The sequence below is a fragment of the Brassica oleracea genome, chromosome C3 (assembly GCF_000695525.1).
Source record: "Brassica oleracea var. oleracea cultivar TO1000 chromosome C3, BOL, whole genome shotgun sequence".
NCBI classification, from domain to species: Eukaryota; Viridiplantae; Streptophyta; class Magnoliopsida; order Brassicales; family Brassicaceae; genus Brassica; species Brassica oleracea.
Genome location: NC_027750.1, coordinates 57,588,831 through 57,606,911, shown reverse-complemented (window position 1 = coordinate 57,606,911; position 18,081 = coordinate 57,588,831). Strand labels below are relative to the sequence as shown.

Here is an 18,081-nt window from a genome sequence, read left to right as displayed (position 1 = left end):
CTTAACTTTCAGTCGTCTCAGGTTACAGATTTCAAAGTCAATTGCAAAAATAACCTCTGCGTTGACCAGACGACTTCCAGGTAAGTCGTCTACAGCCAGACGACTTCCCAAGTAAGTCGTCTGACGAACAGATCTGGAAAAAAACTCGATGTCATACCTTAAATTGGTGAGATAAGTTCCTTAGCATACATAAGGCTTCTCCAAGCACACAGAATCACAAACGAAAGTAACCCACCCAGAATCGTTAGCTTCTATGACTCTATGAACCATAAAAATTTTAGAATCAAAATCTTGGGTTTTTTTAGCTCATTGTGGAGAGAAAGTGAGAGATATGTTGTGTTTAGTTCACAAGAATGGAAAAAGAAGAAGGGTAAATCGATTTTGGGAGCATTAAGAGCTTCAAATTGGTTGTTCATGGTGGTTGTGGTATTGATGACAATAGCAATCTTGTAATTACTTGAAGATGATGAGGGTGAGAGAGTAAAGATGTCATTTTCGAAAAAAAAAAAAAATTGATGGCATTTTCGTAAATTATATGAACTTGTGGAGGTGAATAGGGCAAAACCAATTTTCAAAAAAAAAAAGAGAGGTTAGTTTTGTGTTTGACTTTAACTTGTAGGTCAATTTTACAAAAAGCCCAAACTCTAACCAAATGGATCCAGTGAACTGTCCTTTATTTATTTTTACAAATCACAGCAGATCCCAACAACTGTAAAAAACATAAAACAAAAAAAAAACAGCAAACGAGCCATGCAAGCCTCTTTACAAATAGCGTCTCTCTAAACCCTTGAAACATACTCAAAGAACATAATAAGCACTAAGCAAGATCAAATCACATAAGAAAGAACACAAATGGATCCGAACGCAAAAACAATTATCTCTTTCGCATTGTTTTTCCTCTATTTATCTTTCTCTAATATTTCTCTCGCTCGTGGCGCTGAAGTCGGTACGTTTATTTCCTTTTGCAAAATCATGTTTACACTTGTATCAAAACTCAATACTTATATATATATATACATATATATATATATATGATGTTACTTTGGAAACAGACGATGAAACTTCATTTACGTACGAGAAGAATCCAGAGAAAGGACCAGAGGGATGGGGAAAAATAAACCCTCATTGGAAAACTTGCAACATCGGAAAATTCCAATCTCCGATCGATCTCACTAACACAAGAGTTAGTATTATTCGTGATGAAGCATGGAGAAGACAATACAAACCAGCCCCGGCTGTGATTGTGAACAGAGGACATGACGTTATGGTACATTTTGTTTAGCTGTAAATTATCATTACATTACGCATATGCATGGTAATATAATTTTTTTTGCTAATATAATTCTAACAATAATTAATAATAATGAAATAATGAAAGGTATCGTGGAAAGGAGATGCTGGGAAAATAACAATACGTCGTACTGAGTATAAATTGGTGCAAAGTCATTGGCATTCACCGTCAGAGCATACCGTCAACGGAACTCGGTTTGTGTTTTCTTGTCTTAAGAAATAATATAAGAATTAATCTCTTAATTTACACCAACTTTAATTTTAAATGTGTTACAGTTATGACATGGAGCTTCACATGGTTCACACAAGTGCTGGAGGCAAAACCGCAGTGATTGGAGTTCTTTATAAATTAGGCAAACCTAATGAATTCCTCACAAGGGTACGTATAATATCAATGTTTATTATTTATATGAAAGATTGTGTATTTATGACATTTTTAAAATTTTTATTTTAATTTAAATTCAGCTACTAGATGGAATAAAAACAGTGGGAAAAGAAGAGAGGGATCTAGGGATCGTGGATCCAAGAACTATTAGATTTCAAACCAAAAAATTCTATAGATACATTGGCTCTCTTACTGTTCCTCCATGCACTGAAGGTGTTATTTGGACCGTTGTCAAAAGGGTATATATCTTTTGTTTTATTGATTACTATCTTTATTCTTAACAAAATGCAATGTTGGTAATTAAACAAATTGTATATATAGGTGAACACAATATCAATGGAACAAATTGCAGCTCTGAGGAGTGCCGTTGACGATGTAAGTACTCTAAATTGCTAATGTTATTTCATTAGCTGATATTGATATTACCTATTACTAATCATGTTATAACCTGATATAGGGGTATGAGACGAATTCAAGACCGGTTCAAGAAAGAAATGGAAGATCGGTCTGGTTCTACGATCCAAATGTTTGAATTATTGAGTTGAATTGTTTTGTAATGTCGAGAATCGAGATTGATTGAGTTTAAATAAAAGATAACAATGATTTGGATCACTTCATTTATTTTATCGTATCTTTTTAAAATTTTGGTGGAACTGAGAATATTTTTAAAAGAAAAATAAACAGCAAACAAAAAAAATACAAATGATTAAATTAAGCAGATTTCAATCATTTTCCATATATTATCAAGTGTTTGAGGCTTTGAGCGAATCTCGTCCAAAGGGGTCTATTAGGAACAATATTTGTATGATTGGGGTATGTGTACAAAACAATACAAAACAATATTTTTCTTTATTTCTCTTATATATACGCTTTAAAAAATAGAAAAATCATTTAATCCCAAAACCGTAAAAACCTAATCGTATCAATCTATCAATGACATGTCATGAAATTTATCAATTGTTTGTGTTTTACTTTTATCTCATCAACAAAGAGTAAAGGTTTGTCCTATCATGACCACCTTTCTAGATGTGCTGTGTATTTAATATTTTCTATATCAGAATGTCTGTCAATGTTAACTGATACTTTCATTCTTTCGTGTCCATTCTTGATGTCGTGTATAAGAAACTACACTGGATAACAAAGCAAACAAAGAGGGAAAGTACCTGAATATCTAAAGACATGAGAGATCGTCCTTCATCGGTGCATATTTTTATTCTAGATAGACCTTCCACCAGCGTTTCCGCGAATATTTCAATTCCATATTCCAGCAGGAGGTTTTGAACCTATATATGAAAAAGAGTTAATAATTTGAGAAGAAAATGTAATCAACTCCTAGAATTAATGATGAGGTCAGAGAGACATTTACCTCCTGTGGAATGCCTCCGTGAGCAAGCCTTGTGTTTGTAGTGTTTGAATTCCCCAAGGATCAAATCAACATACCTGTTTGTTCAAATAGTTTAGTACATATAAGATGGCAGTGAAGCCATGAATGATCAGAATCTGTTTTAAAAGCATCAATACCGTGTGCTGAATATCTAATCTTAACTCAGATAATAAGTAGGCTCCAATGATAACTTTATACTACACGAGAACTCTAAAATAATACTTTTGTAAGACTATGAACATCAAATATAGTTGAGTATTTCACTATTTAATTAAAGTTGCAGGTACAAATTTGGAAGAGCAAATGGAGTAACAGAAGGAAGTAACAAACCCATTATGCTCCACTCCAAGCTCCTTGACTTCCCATTTAGAGTTAGCAATCCGGTTGACATACTCCAATGAGAACATATATCATACAAAACCAAGGCTTGACTTTAACATACCGATTGAGTTAAAAAGATATATAATAGTTTTTTTTTAAATCCAGAGGCCGGTAAGAATAAGAATAAAAGACACAAAAGGGAGGATAGAGATTGAATTCATCTAATAACTTTTTTTTTGTCACAAACATCTAATAACTTTCTTAAGTAGATTGGCAATTTACCCATTAACATGCCGCAGGATCCTCGCAGTTGTAATGTGTAAGTGCTGTGACAGATCAGGTACGGAACCAACCTGATGAATCAATCCACTTAATGCAACTCTTTCAAATATATTTGACACTCATACCGTATATAAACAGTTCTTGACTAATATATATTTAAGAAATCTATAACAAAGGAATGCAATGAAACTACTTATGATCATCCTTCAGAATCCATCATTTTTAAAGAGGCAAAAGACTATTGGATGCTACAGAGGTCTATCTATAAGCAGACTGTATGCAATTTTGTCAATAGCACAGCTACATAAGGCAATAGCTTATAAGGAATCAAAACTGAAAGCATCACATACCAGTTGACCAAAGAAGTCTTCAACCAAAGAGCCATTTCTTGACATAAGCATGGATTGAAGATGAGCCTTTGATTGCAGAACATCTTTCCTGCAAGCAATAACCTTTTTATAATCAGCTGCTCATCTCTTCTCTCGCTTCAGCTATGAAATACATGAAAAAATGAGTAGGAATAGTTATCTTCTGGTTTACTACTCGGCAGAAAACAACACTGATCCTAGGAATAGTTGACTTTTAAGATCTATGAGCAAATCTCCAAAATAACACGTTTCTAAGTTTATATCACAAAAATAGCACTCAAAAACTAAAATGACCAAAATAGCACATTTCTAAGTTTATCCTTTGAAAATTTTAATTTTTTTATTTTTCAAAATTTGAAATCTTATCCCCAAAACTTCATTTTTCAACTCTAAACCCTAAACCCTAAACTCTAAACCCTAAACCCTAAACTCTAAACCCTAAATCCTAAACCCTAAACCCTAAACTCTAAACCCTAAATCCTAAACCCTAAACCCTAAACTCTAAACCCTAAATCCTAAACCCTAAACCCTAAACTCTAAACCCTAAACCCTAAGTTTGTGACTTTTGATAAAACATTAAGTGCTATTTTTGTGACTTTTGACCTTGAGTGCTAGTTTGGGAACAAAAACTTGATTTAGTGCTATTTTTGTCGTTTTCTCAAGATCTATTTGGTCATTACGATATACACAAAAACCCCACCATTCAATAATAGCTTACAAAGATCTGAAGATTCTCCACTGATCTCAAATCTTGTGTTCATGTTCACTTTCTATGTTCGTAGAAAATCTCATGGAGCTATAAATCTGAATAAACAAAACGTTCAAAATTTAGATGTTAGCAGTAAACCAGATTTAATTGATTTCTTATTGGCTTTGGTTGTCATCTCTCCAACGATTCTATCAAAATCATCAGATAGCTTTCTCCTGAACACCACAATTCGGTCTTCTCCTCCGTCAGTATCATCGTTCATATCAATGTACCTTCTTCGTACAGGAGCAGCATGGGGCGAATCGTAATCAGATCTTCTCTTCTTCTTGTTGGAATTTCCAAATTCAACTTTTATCGGCCTAGATTTCTCGAGTTGAGCACAGAGCTCGTTGACATTTCCTTCGATCCGTCCATGGAGACGGAGGCAGGTGAAGTTGAGACCACGGACCAGTGTCGCAGTGTGCGTCTATGGCCCCATGAGAGAAGCGGATCGAGGACAGAGAGGAGATGATCAACAGCGGTGAGAGAAAGAGGGTTAATAAATATTAGTTAAGTTGACGATACAAATTCAGCTTATCGTAATGTTTAGATTATAAGTGGGACCCACATAATGCTGAGGTGGACAGCCTTAAAAGTGAGAAAAAAATGATCTATTATAATATAGATTTGAGTTTATCATAGACTTCCAGCGTAAAACATTTAAACAGTACTAGATTTCTAGTTAAGTTTTTTTCATATTTCCGAATGTAGGATCTTTATCTCCAAAGGCTGTGGGACCGATATAAATCAGAAAGTTAATGATCTAAACGAAACACATTGCATCACATATGCTTCTAAAAACTGTCTCACCCCTAGTTTATATGAAAAAAAATTCGATGAAATCTAACACTATTTATTTTATTGGTGACCGATTTCTAAAAGGTCTGATATATTTTAAGTGCTGTATGATTTTTATCTTTCAGTGATCAGTTGTATTATTATGGCTGTACATATGTGAATTTGCGAAATCCTGTTTTATATAGGATGTTGTTTTGCAGTTACGTTTACACACATTACATACAAAACAAACAAAACAATAGAGATCGAGCACAGAACCCAAATTCCAAAGTACTCAAATTTCTGATCCAGATTATAATTATTGATTTCCCACGTATCTACCCTTTTGTTCTTCTAAACCAGACACAAATAATGAGATCAAACACTTCCAACCCTGATCATATACCAGCTAATATACATATACACGCAGAGTCGACCCTAACTTTAAAAAAATGTATTTCAAATTTACTGATCTTTTTTAGATTTTTTTTCTTGCATTGACATTTCTAAAGAAGTTACTCAACTAGATTTGATTTTTGCGCCAGAATATGTACTAGCATTGTGGTGGTAAGGCAAAAGTAGCGATGTCGAAAAATAGTCAAATGCAGTATTGGTTGGAGTGACTGGTTTTGCCTTATCAGATTGTGCACTTTGTGAGAGTGAAACAGTGCACCTTGTGAGAGTGAAACAGTTGTGATTGCAATAGGAGCAGCGACATTAGAAGCAAAATCTATTAAATTATTACTAATTTTAACTGTTTATGTGTTTTGTCTATTCAAATTTATTTTTTATCATTAATATATATTTCTATGGTTATATTTATATTTTTTTTGTTAGATATTGTTATTTACTAAACCCTATTAATGTTCACCATTTGTAACAATTTAGGCTATGCATTTTCATTAAATATATGTATATATATAATTATTTTATGCACACGCGTCCTCCTCTGATACTTTGTTTGATAATAAACACCTTTAATTTATGATTATTTTTTCTTAAATTAGCATCACACTCTCAATGTCTCTATCTAGATTTTGTTTTTGTATTATTTGACTAATTTAATCATTATCTTCTTAGATCTCCATTTTTCATATACATCCAATAATTAAAACTTAAGAGTAAAAGAGCCTTGGTTTTTGACTAAGCTTAGCCTAATGTTATGGTGTGGGGATAATCTTCAGATTTTACTAATACATCATTTTTTAACACGTTGCTCATAATCTCACTTTCTTAAACCCAAACTTATCTTTCTTTTTATTCAGTTTCCAGTTCTGAGTCTATATAAGAAGACACCCTCACAACACCAAAATAATCATACCAACAACAAGAACTAATTAGTAGCTCTTGAGAAAAATGGATTACTCTAGTGTTTTTGCTGAAGGAGGCAATGAAGTGAACCAAGAGAAGCCTCCACCGCGAGTGTGTCCAAGGTGCAACTCAACCAACACCAAGTTTTGTTACTACAACAACCATAGTGTGTCTCAACCACGCTACAAGTGCAAGGAATGTCGCCGAAACTGGACTCATGGTGGAGCGCTAAGGAACATACCGATTGGTGGAAGTGGCCGTAAAAAGAAGAGTACAACGATAGATCAACCTTTTGTTTCTCACGCAGTTTCTGCTGAGATCCAACAAGTTAGTCGTCGTCGCCAACCTTTCTTACATGCTCAAGAAACCAACCAGTTTGTTGAATCTTTTGGTGGTTCTTCTTCTGGTTTTGATGTTGATAACCATGTCGGTTCTTTTCCTGAAATTCGTGGCGATGGGGTGCTTCCATTTCAAAATTTTCCACCAATGGATCGCTCTTATTTCCATGATGGATTGTTTCAACAAGATTACTACAACGTTGAGTCCAATGATTTGATTGGTAATCATTTGATCAACCAATCAATTGGTAGTTATAATGTTGTGAGCTCTAATCATAACAGTTACATTAATCAAGAGGATCGAGACAAGTGGAACCAGAGCTTAAACAATACTATGAACATGAATCATAATGCCAGCACCAGTGGAAGCAGAGAATGGTGGGACACTGATCACATGAACAAGTACAACGGCAACATCAAAAACAACTGTGTGTATGAGTCCTCTTACCATTTGGAGAAGCATGGTCCTTGAATCTTAGCCTTATTATCCATTTTCCTTTTCTGTTTTTGTTTTTAAGTGATGAAAGCTTCTATCGTTGTTTCCCAAAGATTCAGACATAAGTTGCTTGTCTGATTCTTTTCCTATCTATATTTATATAAATAAATATCTATATTGATCAGTCCGTTAATTATTTTGCAAACTGCCAATGCACTTTTCTGGTTTTATAAATAGGATCTTGAGCCAACCATACACTAGTTCTTTATATTTTTAACTAACATGTACAACAAATTACGTCCAAGATAAACCCCACAAATGCAATAATCTCGATACAACATAAGTTTTTTTTCTTGATAAATGATTTGTACAACACAAGTTAAAACTCGTGCATGCAACTTGATTTTTTTTTTTTTTTGAAAATTTGGATACTCATAGAACTTGTAGTTTTTGTTTTTGACGACTTAATGCATTCACTGAGATTATAAAAATTAGAGAGTATCAAACATCCCGACGATAAGACTCAAACTAAACAAACAAAATTAAAAGGATCGTGAGAGTCAACAGCCATGACGATAAATTTATTGTTTTCTCAAGATTCAAAATAAGAGTTTTTAATAGACAGTACTTTTAAAAAGTTAAAAGTTAAGAGACGGGCTATTATATTCTGCTAAGAAATTTACCCTAAGAACTTCTCAATAATCATGCTCTAACCATTTAACAAGGAAGGCATAGACAAGCCAAGGTCAGTGATCTGCTAGTCTTTATGTTGAGCGTGAGTTGTGATTTGCTTGATCATGTGTGGATTCTCAGAACAGTTTCTAGCTTATAATCGGGTAATGCTGAATTGTCTTCTTTCTTGCCACATGTCCATAGAGATAAAAGTTTGGTTATTAATATAGAGATTACAGAGTCATGACCTGAGCAGCATTCAGGAGTGGTTGAATAAACTATAAAACAGAACAATCTTAAGAAGCGCGTGGCAGATAAATTGGAATGCAGAAAACTGAAAAACTCATATTGCTTATAGAAACAAAACAATAACGTAGCTGTAGCGCAAAGAATATGACCAACTGATCTTTTCATGATCAAAATGGGTTTAGAGCTACGTGCTTGTTATGTTTTTATTTAACACCGTGTTTAATCCTCACGCCAAAATCTCGTGGCCGTCAAGTTCTGATACACAGTGAGAATCAATCCAAAGATGAGCAAAGAGACAGACACAGATAAAGTTGTTCGGTTGAGAGAAATTGCATAGCAAATACAATAAAGATGTAGTCTTTTTTTTTTTTTTTTAGTTTGAGTCTAGGAAGTAGAAAAACAGAGCTTAACATGAAACCAAAAAAAACCATTCACAGTTAGAGAAGAATCTTACCCCCAAAAAGGGAGTCTTAGATCTGAAGAACAACGAATCCAAAACCACCCATCTTAGAACTAGTTCATAACTCTCTCGGGGCTTAGACATTGTGAACTCGAACCTCCAGCTTGATTCATCTTTAAAGGATGCAATTTTGTTGGAGCGGCGAGTTTGAATTTATCCTTTAGAGCACTGTTAACCTAGAGACCCTAAATGGGTCTCTTATTTTTTTTTTAATATTTTTTATTTGTAAAAGTGAATTAAGAGACTGGATTAAGAGATCCGGAAATTTATGTGTTCCAATTCAAGTCTCTTAATTAAGGGTTCTTAAAAAAAAAAAATTTAATTAAATACCAAATTTTTTTATTTTTCTTATTAAACTTAAACTTTTCTTTAAAACATAGCAAAAAATAACATTTTAAACATTGATTTTAAAATAAAAACATAAAAATAAAGATTAATAAAACTCTTGAAGTTACTTGAGTCAAAAGACAAGTGATTGTATCATCAACATCATCTCCTTGAAGAGTATCTGGTTTCGCAATAGGAGAAGGCAATGCAACTCTTCCCATCCTACAAATTAATGTCACAAACCGGAAGTTTGCAATCAAGTTTAACACCTGAGTCTTGCTGGAACTGAATTAGAGATCAAGCAAGCTTTGATACCTGTAATTCACATCCTACTGTGAGCCTATCGTTGGTTAATATCACAAGGAGGACCAAACTGTCGCAAGAAATCTCTGAAACACGTGAAAACAGAAAGATGGCAGTGTCTAAAGACTAGAAAAAGATCCTTGCTACACCATCCCATAGAGAATGGTTACCTTCCACGATATCATACCTGTCAAAGTTCAAAGCACACTATATACGTTTAACCATAGTAACTAACAAGAGCTTAGCAAATAAAATGAGAAAGTTCTGGAGTCTGAATGACTTCATTGTTTGTTTATAACAACAATTCATTAGTTTCTACATCTTCATTAACTACCAATCTTTCTTCAAGAGCAACACGAGTCTTAGAAGAGAGTCATTGTATAAAGTACCAATCTTTCTTCGCCTTATGTGCATCAGTAGGTAAGCGATGACCGAGCAACCTCCTAACAGCAAGTGCCTCTGAAGTACTTTCATCAGATAGCCTTAATTAAACATCTTCGAACGTATGTCATAACAGCAGAAAAAGAACACACATGTCGATAATGCAAGAAACTTTCACTTCAATCCTCAGCATATGAACAAAAAAACAGAGCAAAAGATTCTATACTAAATCATGATCCTTTCAAGTGACCATAAAGACTCAGACTTTACACACTAAGATTCATACCAACACAGCAACACTAAGTAAGCTTAGATTGAACTTACATGCCGTCTCCGACGATGATTCTTGCTCTGGCTGCAGATTCATACCAACACAGCAACACTAAGATTCTTGCTCTGGCTGCAGATTCACACCAGATGATGACCCAAAATCCTGAAAGAGGTTGCCATGTTCTGTCTGTATAAATGCGTAAGGATCTTCACCTCCATTTCTGCATAATCAAAGAGCAAAATCTCCATCAAACCAATGACCAACAACAGATTAAGAAAATGTCACAATTGAACAATCAATATTGAAAGGAGATTGATTTGAAAATCGGAAACGTTAAGAGACCCATCACATCACAATTGAACAATCAATATTGAAAGGAGATTGAATATGAAAAAAAAGGAGGAACCTTTGATCGAAGCAAAGGGCAGCGAGGAAATCGTCGTCTTCTTCCTTCAACTTAGATCCATCTGAAGGACGCGGCAACAAACCCAGAAACGCCGCGAAGGGGAAGTCGTGGTTCCCGGCGAGAAAGACGTGGATTTACGGCAGTGTGACGGCTGAGGAAGATGACTTCGTCAACAGCTTCTCCGGTTGCTTCTTCCCACCGATCAAGCTTCCTTCGAGAGAGAGAGATGTTGAGAGAAGAAGGGGAAACTCTCTCCATGAGAGACACGTGTCTCACAAGAGACGTCTCTTCTTGTCTTCAATTAAGAAACGTCTCTTCTAATAACAGCTAATTTTGATTTATTTTTAATCATAATTGCATTAAAAACCCCCAGTTAAAAACGGCGATAATCATGCTCTTAGGGTTCTGTGATTAAATAGTGTATATCGCCTTGATACGAGTGTAAATTGACGACGAGGCCCTTGCAAAATGTATCCATGTTCTATGCTTCCTTTTTTCAATCCGCTATGGCGTCTCAACCTCCTACGCCGACCTTGGCAAACACCTCATCTTCTTCTGCCCCTCTGCTTCATATTTTTATATGCTAATTGTGGAGCTGGTATCTAGTGCGTACAAAATGAACACCTTTTGTAGGAGAAATTTGTAATTCTAGGACCAAAAATAATGGGGGTTCAAATCTCAACAAGTTAATAAAATTTAAGGTAAGGAAAAGAAAAAAAAAATTTATTATTATTTTTGGGCGGGGAGTGAAAACATTTGAAATAAATAAAAATTCGCGGCTTTGGCTTTCTCACGAAACGTTCTAAAAGCTTACAAGGGAAGCTCTTTCAAGGATACGCTTCTTCACCATCTCTCTCTATAATATATATATATACCCAGAGGGAGAGACGCTTCAGTGCTTAATCTATACAGAACGAAAGAGAAGATGGGAGACGACGGCGCAACTCACCTGGAGAAGATGGGAAGAGAACTCAAGTGCCCTATCTGGTAATTCTCTCTGTGCTTTTTGGATTCATATTGATTTACGATCTCTTGGTATTAGCTTTGTAATCCAAGTTGAATTGAGGCCTTGTTTAAACAACTTACCCTTTTTTTTTTTTTTTTTTTTTTTTTTGGCAGCTTGAGTCTATTTAATTCCGCAGTTTCGCTTACCTGCAACCATGTCTTTTGCAAGTAACAACACTCCTCCTCCTTTTCTTTTCTTATTATTATTATTTCTTTCTTTCTTTTGATATAGCATGTATTAATCAAACTTGTTTTCTTTCTTTTTTTTTCTCAGTGCATGTATAGTGAAATCTATGAAAGTCGATGCTACTTGTCCTGTCTGTAAAGTCCCATTCCATCGTAGAGGTACTTTCACTTGCTTTTTTTAAATTGATCTCAGAGTCAGCTAGTTTTTGATAATTATGATGTTTGTTAGAGATTCGAGGAGCTCCTCATATGGATAGCTTGGTGAGCATTTACAAGAACATGGAAGTTGCTTCTGGTCTCCACATGTTTGTTAGCCTGACTAAACAATCATCACCAGGTATGCTTACTGTTGCCTGTTAGGATGATTGTCTTAAATGAAAAGAAGGATACTTAACTATATTAAGTAACTGGAGGTTTAATCATTTCACTTTACTTGAATGCTTGTTTTGCTGCAATTTTTTGAACTTTTATATGAACGATGAGGTAAGTACCTCTTTCTTAATGTGTGTTCTGTGATCTGTGTCTGTAGAAAAAGAAATGCATGTGGGAGATGCTTCCATTGAAAAGGAAAATGGTAAGAAACGTCTGGGATCTAGTAGTAAGGCCCGAACATCCAAGAAGAGAGGGTCTAAAAGAAACAAGGAGGCAGATGTAGATGCCACTGGACCTATTGTTATGAAGCCTTCATCCCAAACCAATAAAAGGGTGCAGCTGTCGCAGAATCACTCTTCTCAAACTTTAACAAAATCTACAGAATCAGCTGAAAAACTCAAGGACTACACTGATAAAACTGTGATTCGTTTGAACGAGCATCCAAGTCTGAATAAAGAAGATAATCTAGCACCTTTGTTTTGGTTGAGAGATGAAGATGATGGGGAGAGCTTAAGCTCGCCAACAGAAAGTGATCAGCTTTTAAATGTGACACCAGTTGATGTTCCTTCTTTCAGTGATTTGAAGGACTCAGATCATGAGAGCCCATCCAAAGTAAGTTCTTGAAACCCCAATATCTTATTTCAATGATATCTTCCGCTACTTATTGCAAAACATTGTTATGTGGTATTTTTTTTTTTACTCATAATGACTACTGCAAAGCAACCTCAAGCTATTTGACACATATCATTTACTCTTAAATCCAATCTCCAAAAAAACATCATCGGGCTCTTTGATCTAACTTCTTTCTTATGGTGAGTGTTTCAGGCAGTCGAGCAAAGGCCACATCCAGGAGACATGTTTGACAGTGAAATGTTTGAATGGACTCAAAGGCCTTGTTCTCCAGAGATTCTACCTAGTCCTGTGAAGGCCAAGGTAACGGAACTTCTTTACTCTGATACAGACAGATGTTCTCCTTCTTTGTTAGTTTCTTCATGTCGGTTGAAATTAACTGAAAATTTTCAAATTTTATTTGTAGGACCTAGGTAGAGGTGAGATTGATCTTCCCCAAAGGGAACTATCTAAAGATGCATCATCAAATAAAAAACGCAAAGCAGGAAATGCAAGAAAGAAAGTTGTTAATGTACGTGTTGGGGTTTCCAAGGAGGACCACATGGCATCGTCTGCGGGAGAGAATATTGGTGAGAAACAAGAGATTGGTGGAACTTCTGGCAAATCTATCAGGAAAGATGGAAAGCTTGATGAAAATTTGAAAGCTAAACGGGCTACAAGAAACAAGGGCCAGACTTCAGAAGTTCAGTCTGGTGTTAAAAAATCTGTGGAGGCAGAGGGAAAGCAAGGGACAAAGAGGAAAATATCTACCGTTAAAGTGTCTGCAGAGCAGCCGGTTGCTGTATCTAATGAGCTCTCACTTGGAACAGAGAACGTTGGTAAGGGGGAACAGAAACCTGAAAAACAAAGTCCTGCAGAGAAACCCTCTCTGAAAAAGAGAAGAAAATCTCAAACGGGTGATCTCTCTGAGAGAAGTGAAAAGAAGACTTCAGAAAAGAGATCAAAACTTGATTCCAGTGCAACCCCAAGCAGAGTTACACGATCCCGTGGCAAGAAAATCCTAAGTGATGAGTTGAATCAAGAGGGTGATAGACAAGATTCAACTAACAAAAAGAAACCCAACGTGGATAAATGCAATCTTACCGTGCAAGATTCAGAGAAACGCTCAACGATGAACAAGCCCTCGCTTGGAGGTAGTGTACTTCTGCGACGATGTTCTGGACCACGAACAAATAAATTCCCTTGTGCATTCTGTCAGTCCTCAGACGAAACAGAGGTAAGCAAGCTTCACTATCTTACATTGGAGTCCTAGATGTACCCCGTTAGTTGATTCTGGATTGGAATGTGTAACTGACAGGCTTCAGGAAAAATGTCTCACTACCACAAAGGTGATCCTGTCTCTGCTGATTTTAGCGGAGGGTCTAACGTCATACATGTTCACAAAAACTGTGCTGAATGGTAATATATCTGGTTATAGTAGTAACTCATGCCTTTTGAATAATTTAAACTACATGAGCATGAAACTATATTGCATTTTCCAGGGCTCCAAATGTATACTTCAACAGACGTACAGCAGTCAACCTTGATGTGGAGCTGACAAGAAGCCGGAGAATAACTTGCAGTTGCTGTGGGCTTAAAGGGGCATCACTTGGTTGTTACAATGAGGGTTGCAAGAATAGTTTTCACGTTACGTGTGCAAAACTGATACCAGAATGCAGATGGGACGATGTAAGTGTTGCATAGGTTATGTAAAAACTCTGTATCATAGTCCTTTATACCGTTTTTAACATCTTTTTTTTTTCAACAGAAAAACTTTGTAATGCTATGCCCTTTGGATGCATCCTCTAAGTTGCCCTGTGAAGAGGCTAGTCCAAAAGGAAGAAAACGCAAGCGTGCTCCTGAAGGGTAATGTTATTTTTATTTTATTAATGAGGATTATAAGGTGATTCTAATTTGTGAAATTATAATGTTGACAATTACTTTATCTATCTTCTCTAGACCATTGCAAGCTCAGGCTAATCAAGTATCTGAAAAATCTTACATCAGTGAGCTCCAGAGAAAGCCTTTTCACGGATTCCCCAAGAAAATGGTTCTATGCTGTTCAGGACTTACAGATGAAGCGAATGTATATACATACCCTTTTGCTTTATCAAAACCTCTCCACGTTATAACTTGAACCGCATTGATGGCTTTGCTTGCAGAGTGTGATTTTGGAATTTGCTGAACTGTCTGGAGTTACAGTCTCGAGAAAATGGGAACCAAGAGTTACACACGTCATTGCATCAACCAACGAAAATGGAGCCTGCAAAAGGACACTCAAATTCATGATGGGGATCTTAGAGGGGAAATGGATTCTTAGCATTGATTGTAAGTATTATCAGCAAAGAAACATGTATGTTTGTGATATATCAAAAATCAACAAGATGTCTGTATATATTTTCTTGCAGGGATCAAGGCCTGTATGAAAAACGGAGAATATGTATGCGAGGAGCCGTATGAGATTTCCATTGATGTTCATGGAACACGACAAGGACCTTATATTGGAAGGCAAAGAGCTTTAAACAAGGTTTGCCTCTTCTCTCTGCGTTACAACATACTTGATAAAAGTATCATCTAATGGTTTGATTCTACATACATTGTTCAGGAACCAAAACTTTTTAACGGACTAAAGTTTTACATAATGGGAGACTTCGAGCTTGCTTACAAAGGGTATCTTCAAGATATGATTGTAGCAGCAGGAGGAACAATCCTGTGCAGGCGACCCATTTCTAATGAAGTTTCCACGATCATAGTGTTTAATGTTGAGCCAAGCAAGAAGAAAACTCTGACGGAGAGAAGATCCGATGCTGAGGCCTTGGCTAGATCTGTTAATGCAAGAGCTGCAAGTAGTTCATGGGTCTTGGATTCTATTGCGGGTTGCCAAGTTCTAGAATTGATATAAGTTTCGTCTCTGGATGGTTTAGTTGTTTTTGGTTTTGTCAGTATGACTTATGGAGACTTGTGTTAATATTTATCTTTTAACGTTTTTATTTATGAAGAGCGAATATATCAATAAGTTTATAATATTTTACTCAATCTCAACTGTCTGATCTGATCTGATCTCTTCACTTCAAGATCAATATATCTGATCTGATATGAAGATTATTGTAGTTTTATAATGCTTGATAACTGTGAAATCTCACCTTCTGAATTACAAACTCCTTAAGGTTTTATCATGTATTTTCGGATGATAAACAAAAGTGTTAACTCTCAGCTCAACTCATTGAAAACAAAAGAATCGTCTGGTGTGAGAGACTTTGAAATTGGCTTTAGTGAGGTTTTGGAACAAACCCATCAACTGCGAAATTCCTGGTGGCTGAAGGAATGGCTAAGCGTATTCCATCTATCTCTGGCTTTGCTATCACTTGACATCCCAACCTCGACCTATACACAATTTTCATATGGAACATATCAGCAACATTTCTCCAATGAACCCGAGTGAGACCATTTTAAAGCTTAACAGAGAGAGAGAGAGGGGGAACGCACGTTTCTGTTAAGGCGAAAGCAAGATCCAGCATATCGTTCTCTTCATCTGTAGGTTCTTCAAGTTTGTTGTAGTACTCCGTGTCCTAGTTTTCAATCACAGTTTGGTGAAAACACACTTCAAGATCAATCAATTGCAAGAAAGAGAGAGAGAGAGAGTTAGTTTTACCATAACAATCACATGGCACGTCGAACACGCCAGAGAACATTCACACGCCCCTGAATATTTAGATAAAAACAACCTTATTACTACTATCTTGGTTTAAGCAAAAAAAAAAAAAGTATAGCATCAGACCCAAAAGAAAGAATGAAATGGAAGAAAAGGGTGCCTTCGAGTTCTATATCGTTTTCATGGGCAGCTTCAAGGATGTTCATTCCGATGGGGACCTTAATATGAATCTCCTCTCCATCTTTATCAACAAAGATAACGTTTATCCTGTATACAACTCTCAGTGTCAGCATTTGTTCTTGTCAAGAGTTTGAATGTTTTATAAGATAAATCTGAACACTTACTTTTTTGTTTCTTCACTGCTTGTTCCAGAGGAAGTGCTAAAGGATGTACACAGATTATGATTATTTGAGAAAAGGGCTTGCCGAAAAGTCCTAGTTTGCGTCTGTGTTACAGCCTTGTCAAAAAAAAAAAAAAGAGATCAAATCAAGATAAAAAGAGAAAATATGAATCAAAAATCTCTAAGCTAGTTCACTTGCAGGCAAAAGAGACATATCAAGCACTTTGGTTAGCTCTTTGAGCCAAAACCATTACCTTTTAATTCTCCTCTAATGATTTTAATTAGCTATAATCAATTTCATAGGATCCACCCTTTTCAGATTTAGCTAGAGACAGAAAACTAAAATCAGTTTCAACAAAGCTTTTAGATAGGCTAATTAATAACGAATCCACATTTTAATCAGAGCAGACTGGCTAATTAATAATAAAACTTTTTTCTATCTTAAAGCTATCGAGTTTGGGAAAGAGATTGTCTAATCAATGAACCATGTAAAGAGTGTAATAAACATTCACGAACTGAGAACAAAGGTCAGAGACTAACCGAAGAATGCAGATATTGGCCATAAGACCTCTGTAGAATCCTCCTTCCACAAACTGAGAAATGCCTCTCTGCCCCCAAAACATAAACAATGGAGTTAAATTACAGAAGACAACATATGAGCTTCTGCTTCCACCACCAAAAGCAAAAAAAGAACAAATCCAAATCAACAATTGCAAGAAAATAGAGCCAAAGATAAATGAAATAACCTTTTGGAAGCTCTTTGGCAATGCGAAAACCTAGTCTTGAGAGCCTGCGGAAGAGCATGATGATCTTGGCGCCCCACCAAATGTTTCTCTACCTACAACCTCGAAACCAATTCAAAATGAGTACAAGAAGAGGAAGAAGCAAAGACACAAGCATCGAAGATTCGACGAAACAGAACATAACACACAGAGAAGCTAAAGGTAAAAAAGGTTATTACTTTTTTTTTTTAAATCAAGATTCGACGATGGAGGAAAGAAGGGCTAAGAAGAGGATTTAGGGTTTGTGCGTTCGTTGACACAAAGGACAACCTCCTCCTCTGTCTCAACCTCCACCTTCTCTTCTGCCTCTGGTTTATTTACGTCCCGACAGTTTCTCTAAACCCGTACCGAACCGGCTTAGACCACACAAAACCGAACCACGTTTAAATTTCAAAGTTAATTTTTTTTTTTTTTTTTTTTTTTTTT

The 18,081-nt window shown here is 35.8% G+C and overlaps 4 protein-coding genes and 2 long non-coding RNA genes across 7 annotated transcripts; 3 read left to right on the top strand and 3 right to left on the bottom strand.

Moving 5' to 3' along the window:
* The first annotated feature begins 852 nt into the window (after positions 1 to 852).
* LOC106333237 (alpha carbonic anhydrase 4-like) lies at positions 853 to 2,232 on the top strand. The gene is made up of 7 exons (XM_013771707.1): positions 853 to 946; positions 1,053 to 1,267; positions 1,379 to 1,485; positions 1,567 to 1,669; positions 1,756 to 1,914; positions 1,997 to 2,050; positions 2,133 to 2,232. The coding sequence occupies exons 1-7, from the start codon at positions 853 to 855 to the stop codon at positions 2,205 to 2,207; spliced, it is 807 nt and encodes a 268-aa protein (XP_013627161.1). The 3' UTR covers positions 2,208 to 2,232.
* A 346-nt stretch (positions 2,233 to 2,578) lies between these two features.
* On the bottom strand, positions 2,579 to 3,517 carry LOC106333238. Its single transcript, XR_001268319.1, has 3 exons — positions 3,390 to 3,517; positions 3,042 to 3,115; positions 2,579 to 2,958 (listed from the first exon to the last, which is right to left on the bottom strand). It is a non-coding gene; the product is annotated as an uncharacterized LOC106333238 (long non-coding RNA).
* Positions 3,518 to 3,712: 195 nt separating this feature from the next.
* On the bottom strand, positions 3,713 to 5,277 carry LOC106333236. Its single transcript, XR_001268318.1, has 3 exons — positions 4,749 to 5,277; positions 4,013 to 4,100; positions 3,713 to 3,733 (listed from the first exon to the last, which is right to left on the bottom strand). It is a non-coding gene; the product is annotated as an uncharacterized LOC106333236 (long non-coding RNA).
* A 1,610-nt stretch (positions 5,278 to 6,887) lies between these two features.
* Positions 6,888 to 7,759, top strand: LOC106333833 (dof zinc finger protein DOF4.4-like). The gene has a single exon (XM_013772230.1). It carries the CDS (start codon positions 6,912 to 6,914, stop codon positions 7,674 to 7,676), a length of 765 nt encoding a protein of 254 aa, XP_013627684.1. The 5' UTR covers positions 6,888 to 6,911; the 3' UTR covers positions 7,677 to 7,759.
* A 3,796-nt stretch (positions 7,760 to 11,555) lies between these two features.
* LOC106327949 (protein BREAST CANCER SUSCEPTIBILITY 1 homolog) lies at positions 11,556 to 15,901 on the top strand. Its single transcript, XM_013766273.1, has 14 exons — positions 11,556 to 11,696; positions 11,829 to 11,882; positions 11,989 to 12,059; positions 12,130 to 12,237; positions 12,430 to 12,884; positions 13,098 to 13,205; positions 13,309 to 14,118; positions 14,200 to 14,300; positions 14,384 to 14,570; positions 14,650 to 14,747; positions 14,841 to 14,967; positions 15,044 to 15,209; positions 15,290 to 15,408; positions 15,487 to 15,901. Exons 1-14 carry the CDS (start codon positions 11,635 to 11,637, stop codon positions 15,781 to 15,783), a joined length of 2,763 nt encoding a protein of 920 aa, XP_013621727.1. The 5' UTR covers positions 11,556 to 11,634; the 3' UTR covers positions 15,784 to 15,901.
* Positions 15,902 to 15,975: 74 nt separating this feature from the next.
* Positions 15,976 to 17,954, bottom strand: LOC106327950 (adrenodoxin-like protein 2, mitochondrial). Of its 2 annotated transcripts, none has more exons than XM_013766274.1 (8): positions 17,835 to 17,954; positions 17,620 to 17,711; positions 17,414 to 17,481; positions 16,878 to 16,990; positions 16,694 to 16,800; positions 16,534 to 16,583; positions 16,368 to 16,450; positions 15,976 to 16,265 (listed from the first exon to the last, which is right to left on the bottom strand). In XM_013766274.1, exons 2-8 carry the CDS (start codon positions 17,675 to 17,677, stop codon positions 16,151 to 16,153), a joined length of 594 nt encoding a protein of 197 aa, XP_013621728.1. In that variant the 5' UTR covers positions 17,678 to 17,711; positions 17,835 to 17,954; the 3' UTR covers positions 15,976 to 16,150. The 2 variants fall into 2 exon arrangements, with proteins under 2 accessions (XP_013621728.1, XP_013621729.1); XM_013766275.1 differs by having other exon boundaries at positions 17,620 to 17,718; positions 17,835 to 17,943.
* Positions 17,955 to 18,081: the final 127 nt, after the last annotated feature.

What these genes read in the sequence shown, in the direction of transcription:
- LOC106333237 (XM_013771707.1), top strand. Translation starts at nt 853, where the DNA reads ATGGATCCGAACGCAAAAACAATTATCTCTTTCGCATTGTTTTTCCTC. An exon ending in CATACCGTCAACGGAACTCG is followed by an intron (nt 1,486 to 1,566) that starts GTTTGTGTTTTC and finishes AATGTGTTACAG; the next exon opens with TTATGACATGGAGCTTCACA. An exon ending in CTAATGAATTCCTCACAAGG is followed by an intron (nt 1,670 to 1,755) that starts GTACGTATAATA and finishes ATTTAAATTCAG; the next exon opens with CTACTAGATGGAATAAAAAC.
- LOC106333833 (XM_013772230.1), top strand. Translation starts at nt 6,912, where the DNA reads ATGGATTACTCTAGTGTTTTTGCTGAAGGAGGCAATGAAGTGAACCAA.
- LOC106327949 (XM_013766273.1), top strand. Translation starts at nt 11,635, where the DNA reads ATGGGAGACGACGGCGCAACTCACCTGGAGAAGATGGGAAGAGAACTC. An exon ending in CAGAATGCAGATGGGACGAT is followed by an intron (nt 14,571 to 14,649) that starts GTAAGTGTTGCA and finishes TTTTTTCAACAG; the next exon opens with AAAAACTTTGTAATGCTATG. An exon ending in ATGGATTCTTAGCATTGATT is followed by an intron (nt 15,210 to 15,289) that starts GTAAGTATTATC and finishes ATTTTCTTGCAG; the next exon opens with GGATCAAGGCCTGTATGAAA.
- LOC106327950 (XM_013766274.1), bottom strand. Translation starts at nt 17,677, where the DNA reads ATGCTCTTCCGCAGGCTCTCAAGACTAGGTTTTCGCATTGCCAAAGAG. An exon ending in GCCAATATCTGCATTCTTCG is followed by an intron (nt 16,991 to 17,413) that starts GTTAGTCTCTGA and finishes TTTTTTGACAAG; the next exon opens with GCTGTAACACAGACGCAAAC. An exon ending in GCTTTCGCCTTAACAGAAAC is followed by an intron (nt 16,266 to 16,367) that starts GTGCGTTCCCCC and finishes AATTGTGTATAG; the next exon opens with GTCGAGGTTGGGATGTCAAG.